Raw genomic sequence first — 14,285 nt, 5'->3', positions numbered from 1 at the left:
CCAGGAGTCTGTCCTAGCTCCAGCATTGTTTAATATCCTCATTAATGATTGGACAGTGGGATTGAATGCATGCTTAGCAAATTTGTTTATGATACCAAGTTGAGAGAAGTTGCAGACAGTATGGAGGGTAGGGTTAGGATCCAGAATCTCCAGGACAAGATGGAGAAATTTAGGTTGGAGATTAGGAAGAACTCTATGACTATGACAGTGGTCAGGCATTGAAACAGAGTACCTAGTTGTGGAATCTCCATCCTTGGAAATTTTCAATAGCTGGACAGACACTTGCTACGGATGGTTTAATCAGGAATGCCTTGAGCAGGAGGCTGGACTACATGACCTCATGAGATCACTTATGCCACTATTTTGTTATGATCCTATGATGCCATAGGTGAGAGGACTTTACTCCTTACTGCTTCTTCCCACATCCATAGGGGATTTCTTAGCTCTTGATGCATCCTGTCTCTGTTGTCTTGGTAAACACTAGTAGCTGTTGACCATGGCACTATGATCCAAGCAGAATGCAGGGTAGATTTGCACCTTATAGACTCAGAGATGCAGAATCAGAGAGGTATAGCATAAACTTTTGCAAACCTGAGTTCACCTGTGAAAGGACTTACACAGAACAGTTTATCTCTCTACTATGACACAGAACACTGAATCGCTATCATCTCCCACAAAACAGATACATGTTCATTGGTAGCAGATCTCATGCATTCTTGCCCTCATTGAGTTGCACAGAAACCAGCACACATCCTGTTCTCAGTTGATCACTGAGTAACTCATTCTTTTCCAAACATTTATTTTTATACAGCATGAAAGGGTCTGTTAGCTTTTGTGCATGCTTCTAGCAAATTTGAAAATGCCTTCTGGTAGGCTTTTGAAGTGTATAGGGGACTGGCTACTGTAGTTTTTGGTTTGTCGGATGACATAATAGGATATAAAACATATTTTTCTTCTAACATGCCTCCTCTCCCTCTGTCTTGTGCTTTTCCCTGTACTTACTCTGTGTATGTAGGTTTACACATTTTTTTTTTTTTTTGCAAATGTAGGAAGGCTTTCTTGCACAAACAACTACTTTGATACGTAAGTCCATTTTGTAGCCATCTGGCATTCAGCTAATACACCACACCATGGCATTTACCATAAATTTGCCTCTTATATTCCTTCTAACTAAAACTGAAAAAAGCATATTTAACAAAAGAAAGCCAAAGAAAGAGGTAGCACATGGAACAGTACAGGAAGCTTTCAGAGCATTAGGACTGTACTTTTGGAGAAGATTGTGGCTTTTCTTTCATTATCATTGTAAAATTCCACACATTAATATATTTAAAGAACATTATTAAAGTTTCAAAATCTAGCTTTCAAAACTTAAAAAATGCTTGAATAAATGTTACCTTTTTAACTGTAAACCAGCCTCCTTGGATATGTAAATTATGTAATAGTCCTTAATTACAGGATAAATTGCTATTTGTATAAAAAGTCCTAGGTTTCCCAAAAAAGTAAGCTGTGGAGTCACAGAGGCACCCATAAAGGGCTCCAGCACTAGGGTTCGAACTTTCACATCTACCATACGGACTTCTGCCACTTTTACTAATGATAACTGGGCTCTGCTTGTCTGCAGAGGGAAAGACTGCAACAAGACCTGAATAGGTTACAGGAGTGGGCTGACATAAACAGGATACTGACAAGTGCAGGGTGCTGCACTTAGGCAGTAGAAACCAGCAGCACACTTATAAGATGGGAAACTCCCTTCTTGAGAGCATGGAGGCAGAAAGGGATCTTGGAGTCATTACTGACTTCAAGATGAACATGAGCCGACAATGCGAGGTCACGGTTGGCAGGGCTACCCAGACCTTGTCGTGCATCCACAGGTGCATCTTAAGTAGAGCCAGGGAGGTGATCCTCCCCCTCTATGCAATGCTGGTCAGGCCACAGCTGGAGTACTGCGTCCAGTTCTGTGCGCCCCATTTCAGGAGGGATGTGGACAACATGGAGAGGGTCCAGAGGAGGGCCACCTGCATGATCCGGGGACTACAGGGCAGACCCTACAATGAAAGACTGCGGGACCTAAACCTGTTCAGCCTTCACAAGAGAAGGCTGAGGGGGGACCTGGTAACAGTCTATAAACTCACTAGGAGGGACCAGAAGGGTTTAGGGGAGACACTGTTTCCCCTAGTGCCCCTTGGCATGACAAGGAACAATGGACACAAGTTATTAGAGAGTAGATTTAGATTAGACATCGGCAAGAACTACTTCACAGTGAGGGAGGCTAGGAGCTGGAACCAACTTCCTAGGGAAGTGGTGCTGGCTCCTACCCTGGGGGTCTTTAACAAGAGGCTTGATGCCTACCTGGCTGGACTCATTTGAGTCCAGTCTTTTCTCCCCCCCAGGCAGGGGTCGGACTTGAAGATCTACAAGGTCCCTTTCGACCCGACTTCTATGATTCTATGAACTGATAGCAAGAGTCAATTGTTTGCCAATATACCATCACTAGTTCTCTCTTCACCCCTGTCCTTTGGACTCTTCTGCCTACCGATCTTCCTTGTCTCCAGAGCCTCCCAGTCCCAGCCTTCCTCCCTGTGCTGCTTGTCCTCTCTGATGTCATCATTTCCCTAGTCTGTCCTAGTCTATTTGTCCAGCCAGTGGTGAGTCCCCACACCCTGGCTTGCCAGTTTTATCTACTTCCTGCTTCATCTTCTTCCCCTTCCCCATTTGTTCTTAATTACATTTTTTACAGACACAGACTTGGTGTCCCTCTAAGTCCTCATCCACTGTACCCACACACCTACTAACTCTGATTTCCCATCTCATCTTTTTCTTCCCAGTCACCTAGTCCCTGTCCCTTTGCCTAGGAAGTCCCAGTCCCCTCTCAAACCAGTTATCTGTGCTGGACTCCTCCATAAGATCCCTTTTCCCCAATCTATTTATAAATAAATATTTACATTTGCATTAAATTTATATTTTTATAAATAAATAAAATATTATCCACACATAGGTATGACTTTTGTGTCCTTTGCATTGAAATTAAATATCATATTCTTTCATGTTGCATAAGTCCATTGGTGAAGGTTACTGAAATCCCGGAGAAACACTCGTTCAGTCCAGATGTCCAGAAGCACTCGAAAGCTGCAAGTGTAGGGAAGTTCCTACATAGTCCAGGACTGGACTCTGCCCAGTACAGATAGATTACTTGGGGAAAGTAGTTGCTAAAATCAAAAAAGTCTTTCAGGAGCATGTACTAAATGCTGTTTTTGGAGACTTATGACTTGTCCAAATTTAAGCAGATTTTCACAGAAACAGCTAAAAGCCACATCCTTAACTTAAGGATCACCTCTCTGCCATATATTCCTGTGAAAATAAACCCTACATGTTCTTGAACTTAAAAAAAGTCCCTGCTTCAGAGCATGGAGACATTGAAGCTGTTTGAAGGGAAAAAAACACCAAACATTTTTAACATGATCCAAATAATATATCTTTCCCTAGCCTATTCCTCAGAAATTACTGAGTATTTCTGACCAAAATTTTACCCGGCATAGAAACTTTCAACCTAAAATGTTAAAGTCTAGCAGTTATAAGCAACTGAATAAGGAGCCTCATAATGGGAAGTGTCAGAAAACTCTCATTACAGATAGTTTCTCTATTACTATTATTATTAGTAGTAGTATTTTTATATACTACTAATTATTATAATAATGGATGCAGTAACACTTTATAACATTCCCCTGTTCATTAGAAGTTCCCAGAAAAAGAACACTACACAATGGTGGAGGTAGATCTGGAACCCCAGCCCTAAGCACAAGGTGCTGTTGTCACTTACAGCTGAATAACTGAATTGCTTATCATTGAATAATTCCATAGAAAACATTGGTATCTTTTTGCCAAGCCCTGGATGCTCTTCCAAGAATGATTTTCTCTGAAACAAGGCTGGAACTAAGGTTGAATTTCAAAACCATGTTAAAGTAAAAGCATTGTCATCTGTCTGCCAAAAACTCTACCAAGTACAGTGTCCTGTTGAGTAGAGTTTTTTGCCTGTTCAGTGAGTGATCTGGCAGACTGGACCATGAGGCCATGTCTAGACTAGGAAAAAGGTGTATATTTTCTAAATTATAAACACCTTTTGAACACTTCTGAACAAGACCTGTGCAGAATGGTATAAGGCAGAGGGGAAGAAATAGTAGAGGTGAGGAATGTGGTTAACAGGAGTATTATTGTAGATTAAAACATCAGCATCAATGCCCCACCCATCCTGTCTGTGGCCTCTAAAGCAGTTTTCTTTGTGGAAATAACTTGTTTGAATAAGGCTGCAAGCTCAGGCAGCAGCCAGCAAGTGCATTTCTCTTCTCTGGTCCCATAAGATTCAGCTCAGCTGCAAGAACGTGTATGAGCTAATTCCACTGGGGTCTAGGAATTGCCACTGGACCCTTCTTCCATTTAGCCCTGTGTCCTCTTTCTGGCAGTATGTAGTACCAAATCTTTCAAAGGAAGCTGTGAAGAATCCTACCACAGGCAGAACCACTGCTTTTCTTTAGTTGGGCAGCACAAAGTGTATGGGGAAATGGGGAACCAGGGAAATCAGAAAACAAAGGAAAGAGGAATAACCTAAGAGTGGAAATAAAAAAAAAAGAGTCAAACAATGGAATGTGCTTTCGTGAGACCAAATAGTTTGTCAATTAGACCATTTTCTAGCCTTGCCTTGTCTTTTCTAGTAGCTAATGTACGAAACTTTCTGCCAGAATTCAGGGGAAGTTAAGTAAAAATAAATTGCTTTTTGTTTGTGCTGACTTTTTGTTCTTGTTTGCCTCTAACTTCATCAAAAGGAGCTAAAGATGGTGCAAAAGTATCATACCTCGTTTTTTGTGCTGTAAATGTAGAAGACCAGCCAGCCAAAACGCTATGTTATTAGAAGCACGGCTTCCATAGCAGTTTGGAATTTGTATTAGACTGAGCATAGCTCCTTCTTAAAGCATCCATAACCTACAGAGATAGTCTATCCATTTCATGCACCACAGTGGAGACATTTAGATACCTAGCCAGTTGCTGATAAAAGGACTGCCAAAAAAGAAAATAAATTGGATACCTTTGCAAAAGCTTCATACCTCCCTACACAAACACCACTCAGGAAATTAAATCTGCACCGTAATAAGCATGGTACACATCTGTCTAATGCTACACTCCAATGATTTTGAGGTAAACTAAATTTTAAATGTTATACTATACCTACAGCTTATAGAGCAAGATAACAGTTACCTGGCCCTATCAACAAGATTGGATGGAATGATAATTGGAGCAAAAGTGTAATATTCGTTCTGAAACTGGCAAAAAGCAATTTTCACAGCTGTAAAAGTTGTGTCCACAATGGGGTAGTGTGCAAGTGGGCATGACTAATGCTAAACCAAACATATTGTTTTCTTGGTCTTTTTTCTTGTTTTGGCCACTGGCTTTCAGTGTGAGCCTTATGGTATAAATAAGATGTCCAAAGTGTATTGAGATCCTTGGCAAAACATGATGTAAAAATTCAGAAATATATTTCCCCTTATCCCAAAATGTGCTTTCCACTCCCATCCTGCAGTGCTGGTGAAAGTTAGGCTTATCTCCATCTTGGAGAACATCTTTTTGCCCAGCAGACCTGAGTAACCACATTAAGGTACTCCACTGTCTTTCTGAATTCACAGAATATTTTTGAGGATATCAGTGAAGACCCAAAAATAAACAAACAAATAAATAAATAAAAAGTATCCTGGAAGTATAAAAAATATATATTTAATTTAAACTAAAATGCAATTTTTCCAAATTTTATTCTGTTACTGGCCCTTTTTCTAAATCAATTCAGCATCTAAATGGCCTTTATGAAGACGTACTATAATACAATGTCATTCATTTCCTTTATAGTTGGTTAATAAATAGAAATATTTCAAAAATACAACTTCATAACAAAATGCAGTAACTAAAATCAAACACTGATTTAGTTCCCATGCAACTCAGTGGAAGTCTGTCTATTGTTTTCAGTGAGTATTGGAATGTGCTCTAAGTAATGCTGTCCACTGAGTATGAATTAGGATGCATGAGTTTACATCTAGCTGTTCTGGTGGCATTTGATTATAGATTTCACAGCCATCAAACCAGACATGAGTGGGTTCACCTGTAATTCAGACTCTCAACTATCTTGTTCTTCCAGAACAATGGATTTATCACTCTGTCAGTCTTGATTAATAAATATACAGTAGTAAGGTTTCTTTAAAAGATCAGTTCAGTTACAGATCTGAATAAAAATTAATTTAAAAGAGAGCAGATATTCCAACAGTTACAGTATGTGCTCCTGCATATGTCAAAATACTGCTGAAACACAACCATTAGACACACACTTCGTGAATAAAGCAGCATAGAGCTTGAGTTTTCCCCTATCCTGTTAAGGCAACACCTGTGACTATAGGAATTAAAGTGAAGGATTGCAATCCTTTCAGAAGTATGTAGAGCTCTTTAATGATCTATGCAGTTTGGTTAAAGGCTTGGCAGGAAGGTACAGGATCTAGGTTTTGGGGTTTTTTGACACCATTGCATATTTCTTAAATGACCTTTGAAAAATCATGTTCAGATTAGTGTATTGGACACCTAATGAGACCTGATGCCTAACTCAGTCAAACTGAATTGCCCTCCCGAGCTAAGTATAGGCAGTCAAGAAGCCTGAGGTTGAATCAATTCAATCTTTGCAGGTTAGACTAAGCTGCATAGATTGAACCAATAAGCAAGTGAACAGATATTTACTTATCATTCCAGAAATGCATCCACATGCATGAAGTGGCCCCCGCCAGAAGCTGCAGGGCACTAGAGCGGGTTTGCCGGGGAAGTGCAAAGCACCCTGGGTTGCTGGGAGCTGTGATTTAACTTGAATCTGGAGGGGATCTGGGACAGAAGTTCAATACACTGATTTAACCTAAATCTGTTAAGTCTGTTACTACATCCATCCAGGTTTACCTTAAACCAGTTTCGGACACTTTGAAAGTGGTTTATGTACACTGAACTTCTGTTGTGTTACAGATTTGAACCAGTTTCTGATCACTTATACCAGCTTATGTGTAATTTGTGTCCTACCCCTTGGGCATACAGCCTAACACTTAAGAATTTAGTTGTCTAAATTTAGGCCCTTACAAAACTAATTTGAATTCAGGCCTCAGTTTCTCCTGGCACGTCTACATGAGACACCACAATGCTGTAGCAATGTGCTACGCTAACATAGCATTGGCGGCTACAAACTGTGAAACCACAGCTACATCACTGTAGCAAAACACTCCATCACTATAGTGCATTGCTACAGTGACATAGTGCCTAAAAATAGCCATATGCCACTAGCACGGCGCAGTACTAATTGTGCCATAGGGGCACATGTAGACACACCGTCTGTCTCTTGGTTCCTTACCTGTTAAATGAGGATGATGAAACGTACTCCTCTCACCCTTTGTCTGTTGAATTGTAAGTGCCTGGGACAAGAACTTTCTATTATTATTTGTTGGCACAGTTTCTAGCACAACAGTGCCCTGATAGTTGCAATACAAATATACTTTTGCAATGGAAATAAATAAACCATAGCCTACTTATCACATAAATGGCTCCAGGAGCAAAAATATTCATAAATCTAATTAGAATTTACCTTGAAAACTTTCATGCTGCTATGAGTATTCTATCAAAAAAAAAAAAACTTTAGAAAAGTAAAAACTATTTAAAGTAAAGTTAAATTATTTACTGTGAAGCTGATATAGTCTAGCATGTTTAGAGATATGCTGATGTTTCCCAAATAAGTCACACTAAGTACGGAAAGGATACGATATGCTTCACTTTAACTTTTCTGTCTGATTTTAGATTGATGTTATTTTAACTTTATCACAGAGGCCGTACGAAATTCATTCCACCACCCCAATTGATGAGATCCTCAACATGTTCAAGATAGAAAGAGTTCATTACTCATCTACATGGTGTAAGGGCATGATAGCACTACTTAAAAAGGTAAGAAAGTACAAGCAACTCTGATCTCCATGCAATCAAGAAAACATAAACCAGGCAAGACAGAGCTCTGATAAATAGCACATTTTTTAAATGTCATGCCTACAGAAGAAGGTCCCTTTTCATGGCTTTTTCTCTCTGCTGAAATTGCCAGTAGAATTGTCTGTAAACCTTACAGGCTTTTCCCATCAACTATGATACTATCATGACAATGACAAAGGTTCTTGAGCTGCTTCGTTGTAAATGATGGGAAGCTGCCGCCTTACTCAAAGCGCCATGTAATCAACTTTCACCCTAACAGCCTGGAAATCATCATTTTCTATGTGCTGCTAAATTCAGGATTTGGGTGGGAAGTGGTTTGAGTAGGAGAAGATTTTAAATGTATTTTTTCTAAATGTAAATAAATGTGTTCTGGGAACGGTGGAGTTACTGATTTGGATTACATGGCATAGCAGTCTTTAATTTATGGAATAATTCATAACAATTCATGTTCATTGGTATCAGAGTGCTCACTGTACTAATATACAGGAAGTAGCTAAACAGATAAATGAAAGGTGCCTGGTGGTTCCAGACTGTAATGACGCTTTGTCTTTTTTTCATCATTTGGACTTTCGTGCACAAGTAAATGGACTATCACTATGAACTCATTTTCTTTTATAAATGTAACAGCCCTCAAATGATAGTTATATTACTTTAACATCTTGTAAGCTGTTTTCTTTTAAATACTTAGTCTACTAAGAGGTGTTACAATATTCTCTAAGATCTTTCTAATTTGGAATGTCGTTATCCTTGTTAGCAAGATATATTTCTCTTCTTCATGACAAACAGTATCCGAGAAACTGCATGGTTTTGATTGCAGCTCCTCACTAAGGATCCAGAATGTCGTCTCTCAAGCCTTGCAGATGTCCAGAGCTCTCCATACCTAGCTGATGTGAACTGGGATGCTGTTCTAGAGAAAGCCGTGACCCCAGGCTTTGTTCCTAATGTGAGTCCATATTCTAACTGAACAACATTTTCAACTTCCTATCCAATTATCACTGCCATGTTAATCACTTAGATCAGGGGTTCCCATAGGTGTATCCCAGAAGCCACTTGCAAGCCATGAAGCATTTGTGCGTGGCCCACAAAGAGGGGTTTTAATGGTGGCTTTCCACAAGAGAACCAGCAGATCAGGGAGGCTGTAGCCACTGACTGTTCAGTAGTAACTGGTTGACAGTTTTTACTCTTTTTTTTAGCAGCAGCCCTGCTATCTAACAATATCCTGTTATTGTTAAGGGTAACAGATGTCTTTAGCAATGGGTTTAATAAGCCAGAAGGGAATGTCAATCCTCCATCCTGGCTCGTCCTAGTGGATACCAAAGTGCTGAATGTTGTGGTGGTCACTCAGTTCCATGAGCTGCCCCGACATGTTTTATTGGCAAGAAAAGGCAGCTGCCTAAGTCTTAATTCAAACCTAAATTAAACAATGATGCCAGATCATCCATATATAAGGAATATTATGTTTGACCTCTTGCAATAGAAGTATTGCATTACGTATTCAATTTGTCATGCACCGCCCAGAGTGATATCCAGTCATTAGGTGGCCCTCCATGGACAAAACTTTGGGAACTCCTGGTTTAGATATTTGCATTTATTTCTCTAAGAATGCCTCAGTGCTTTGCTCCTGATACGCTATCTTTATTCTGTCACAATAAAGTAAAATTTGGCCTGCATTAGAATAAAACAAAATCTGATTACACTTCAGTGCAGTAAACAGAGCAGTAAACAGAGCAGTTGCTCTGGGATAAGCATCTTATAAGCGGGACTGCCTTGAAGAGGCTTGTCTCTGTGCTGGTGACTTTGGGTCTGTAATTGGTGGTAGAGAGTTTGCCTAGTACCTTGTATGTTTGTGTGTAACTCTCTATTATTCTTTTTCCTTTTCCCCTGTGGTGGATTTTTTGTTTCCTTGTTTGCTTTTTTTTGTTTTGTTTTTCGTCTTTCTCTTTGTCTCTTTCCTTCCACACCCCTCCCCCAGGTAGGGCTGGTTTAGGTAATTAAGGGGTGGAGCTAGGCTGGGCAGCCTTATAAAAATACAGCCCCCAGAAAACCATGTGAGTACTGAACAGAAGCCAACAAATAGAAAGGGAGTTTGCCCAGGGAATTTGCCATAGGAGGGAGGGTGGATATGTTCCACATGCATATGCATGTGCAAGGACCTAGATACAGGTGTTTGGTCTGCAGGTTCTTGTGGTGGTACTTTCTTTCTCCCCTGCTACCCCTTCCCCTGCCCCTCTTTTTTTATCCTCTTTACAGCAAAGGTGTTCTCCAGGGAGCAAAGGAGGCACAAACAAAGCCATGGTCAGCAGTTGTGACCTGTGGGAAATGTGCATTTGATCGTGTTCCTTCCAGAAGGTCAAAAGCACTTCACCTGCAACAAGGATAAGCTGGTGCCTTCCCTGGAGGAGAAAATTCAAAGATGGTATTCATGCTACATCGCATCAGGGAAAAGGAAGTTTGCTTGGACAAGAGTTATGAGAGATTGGTACTACCGGAGAGGCCAAAGGGAAATGAAAAGTGACAGCATGTGACTACTTAAAGAAGGAGGGGCCCCAAAAATTGAATAGGAGTGAATTGAAGTCTGCAACCACTTTCAAGCATTGTGTGGTGGAAATGCTGAGGAAAAAGCAAAGGAGAGGACATCTACAAGCATGATACAGAGGACTCAGCAGTCTAGGGAGCAGGAAGTGCAAGGCCTGAGGGACAAGGGCTCTAGGATCACTGTACCAAGAAGGAAGAGAAGAGTGGTGGTAGTTGGTGACTCCCTTCTGCAAGGGACAGAGGCACCAGTTTGACATCCAGATTTGGGGGCCCAAGAGATGTGCTGCCTACCTGGAACCTGAATTCAGGACACCATAGAGAGACTGCCACAGAGAGTTCATCCATCCTCTGGACCACTACCCCTTCCAGCTTGTCCATGTAGGCACCAGCAGTACTGCCAGAAATGACACTGGAGAAACCAAAGGTGAATATGAGGCTCTTGCCAGGAGGATTAAGGAGCTTGGAGCATAAGTGGTGTTCTTTCTGTAGAAGGCAAGGGTCCAGGGAGGGACCATCATATCCTGGGTGTGAATGCTTAGCTGAGACAGTGGTATCAATAGAAAGACTTTGGAGTCTTTGACAATGGGCAGATATTCTTGGGAGGAGGACTGCTATCAAGAGATGGGATCCATCTGACAAGAACATAGAAGAACATTTTTGGGTGTCATCTGGCCAAATTATTAAGGAGAGCTGTAAACTAAGTTCCATGGAGGATAGTGATCAAAATCCTCTGGCAGCAGAGTACACAGTCCAGAGGAGAAAGGACTCAAACAGGCAACCTAACTCCAGGTAAGGGCCAGAAAGCTACAAGACAGCAACAAGTGGTGCAAAAGGGAAGCAAGTAGGTCAACATGCAAAATACATCTGATGCATGTATACAAATGTGAAAAGTACTTGTTCCCTGGTTATGAAGGAAGACAGCGAAGCAGAATGCATTTGGGTGATGATGAAGGGTGAAAGATGAAGTAGTGATATAAAGGTGGGAATTTATTATAGGACATCAAATCAAGAAAAAGAGATGGCTTTTGGCTAGGTTTCTCACCTGCTCTACAAGCAGGTGAGAAACCTAGCCAAAAGCTATGGGATAGTACTGATGGGAGACTTCAATTTTCTGGGCATCTGCTGGAAGAACAATGCAACCAAACATAAAATGTCAAGCTGGTTTCTAACATGTGATGGATAACTTTCTATTCCAGAAGGTAGATGATACAACCAGGGGATCATCGATCTTGGATCTTATCCTGACCAACAGGGAAGAACTAGTGGACAATGTGAAGGGAGGCAACTTGGGAGGTAGCAATCATATTATCATAGGATTCCAAATCATGAGACAGGGAAGACATGAGATCTGCCAAATTATGATGCTTGATTTGAAAACGCATATTTAATCTGACTCAAGGAGTTAATAAATATGGTACCATGGGAATATAGACTGAGGGATAAAGGCACCCAAGAGAGCTAGGAGTTTCTAAAGGTCCATAGAGTAGGAAGCCCCACAAGAAACTGTCTCAGCATGATGGAGGCACAAGAAGAATGGCAAGAGACCAGTGTGACTGCACAAATAGCTTCTAGGATGCCTCAAATACAACAGGAAAGCATGCAGACAATGGAAGAATAGTCACTAATGAAGTGTACCAGGAAATAGCAAGAACCTATCGGGACAAACCCAGGAAGGCAAAGGTCAAGAACGAGCTGTGCCTGGCAAAAAATGCTAAGGAGAGCAAGAAGAGGTTCTATAAGTATGTTGGCCAGAAAAGAAGGACCAAGGAAACTGTGGGTCCACCGTTAACCAGAATAGCAGGAGGTTTCAAGTAGAGTCAGAAAGGGGTCTGTCTTTGGCACAGTGCTATTCAACAGGTTTATTAATTATTTGGATGCTGGCATAGAAAACTTCTTGAGCAAGTTTGCAGATGATATGAAACTGAGAAGGATTATGAACATGTTGGAGAATGGGACTGCAATGTAGAAAGATCTAGAGAGACTGGAAAGCTGGGCTAGAGCTAGCAGTGTGAAGTCCAATGCGGATAAATGCAAGGTGCTACAACTTGGGAAGAATAATAAAAAACACAAACACAAAATGGGTGGTACCTGGCTGGATGGCAGAACTGTGGAGAAGGATCTGGGACTCCTCATAGTTCACAGACTCAATATGAGTCTGCAGTGTGATGCAGCTGCACATAAGGGAAATGTGGTTTTGGGATCCATCAGTAGAAACAGTAGGTGCAAGACATAGAAGGTGATAGTGCCTCTCTACTCGTCACTGGTCAGGTCTCATTTACAGAACTGTGTGGAGTTCTGGGATCGACATTTGAAAAAAGATGTGGAGAAGTTAAAGAGGGTACAGGGGTGAGTGACAAAAATGATGAAGGGCTTGGAAGGGAAGTCATATGAGGAGAGGTTGAAGGAGCTACGCATGTTCAACTTGTGGAAAAGGCACTTGAGAAAATACATGTTAGCACTCTTCAACTACTTGAATGGCTGCCATAAAAAAGATGGAAAACAGATTTTCTCTCTTGCTGTAGAAAGGCAGATGCAGACCAAAGGCTTGAAGTTAGAGGTGCACTGATACATCAGTCTGATATTGGATTGGTACCAATATAGAGAAAATTTGCTGTATTGGCTATCGAGCTGATGGGGACAATAATTTGGACATTAAATGACCGTGCTGTCACTCAGGCAGCAGGAGCAGAGCCGGCAGCATGGAGAATTCCCTCCAGCTGGTAAGTGTGTTGTGGTAGAAGGGGAGGGGGGAGAGAAGGGGCGTGGCAGGGACAGATCCACACACCCCAGAGTGAGGGAGGGGGGTGGGGCAGGCACTGCCCAGTCAAGGCGGGGGGGCACAGGACAGAGCCATGATTCGTGGGGACAGGCAGCTCCCACTGCTGCTTGCGACCGGGGGGGCATGTACCCCAGATCTGCCTGGGAGGCTCTTCTCAGCAGGGGTAGACTTCAAAGTGGGCACCAGTGGTGTGGGAAGATCCTGCATCCACCCCAAATTTCACTGCAGCTCTGCTCCTAACACCACCACTACACCCCTGCCTGGCACACTTCAGCTCTTCCCACTGCATAAGTGAGGGTGGGACATAAAGCCGGGACTGCACTGAGTAACTGGCAGCAGTGATGCTGGGAGTGGAGCAGAGCTATGGTGAAATTTGGGGGGCTGCAGCATCCTCCCAGCACCATCAGGCCTGCTCTGAACCCAGCCCTGTCTGAAGCCCACCCCATGCAGATCTGCACACCTCCCCCTCTTGCCCTCCCAGGGTGCAAGCGGCCCCCACGAGCTGTGACTCTGTCCCGTGCCCTCCCCATCCCACCTGGACAACTCCCCCTGTTTCTGCCCCTCTTCTGACCCTTTCCTCATCACGGGGGGGGGGGGCCATTGAACTGCCCCCCACCCCACCACAACACACTTAACACCTGAAGGCAGCTGTATCAGATATCAGATCAATATTGGTTGATATGCCTCCTTAAATATCGGCAATCGGTATCGGCCCCCAAAATCTCTGTTGGTGCACCCCTACTTGAAGTTGCAACAAAGTAGGTTTAGATTGGATATCAGAAAAAACTTCTTACTGTTAGGGTAGTGAGACAGTGGAATGGATTGCCTAGGTAAGTTGTGAACTCTCCATCACTGAAGTTTTTCAAAAAGGGGTTAGACAGCTACTTGTTGAAGATGATCTAGGCATTGCTTTGTCTATATTCTACCATGGGTA

The 14,285-nt window shown here is 42.0% G+C and overlaps 1 protein-coding gene across 4 annotated transcripts in view; it reads left to right on the top strand.

Moving 5' to 3' along the window:
• The window catches only part of STK32B (serine/threonine kinase 32B), a 334,464-nt gene that overhangs the window by 271,385 nt on the left and 48,794 nt on the right, over positions 1-14,285 (top strand). For all 4 annotated transcript variants that reach the window (XM_090035573.1, XM_090035574.1, XM_090035571.1 and 1 more), the window contains 2 exons: positions 7,882-7,998; positions 8,855-8,980. In XM_090035573.1, coding sequence (XP_089891699.1) covers positions 7,882-7,998; positions 8,855-8,980 — 243 coding nt within the window. The remainder of the gene's footprint in view (positions 1-7,881; positions 7,999-8,854; positions 8,981-14,285) is intronic.

The sequence above is a fragment of the Crocodylus siamensis genome, chromosome 2 (genome assembly GCF_052110815.1).
Source record: "Crocodylus siamensis isolate JL-2025a chromosome 2, ASM5211081v1, whole genome shotgun sequence".
NCBI classification, from domain to species: domain Eukaryota; kingdom Metazoa; phylum Chordata; order Crocodylia; family Crocodylidae; genus Crocodylus; species Crocodylus siamensis.
The sequence above is the reverse complement of the archived record's forward strand: the minus strand, read 5'-3'. Positions and strand labels throughout refer to the sequence as shown.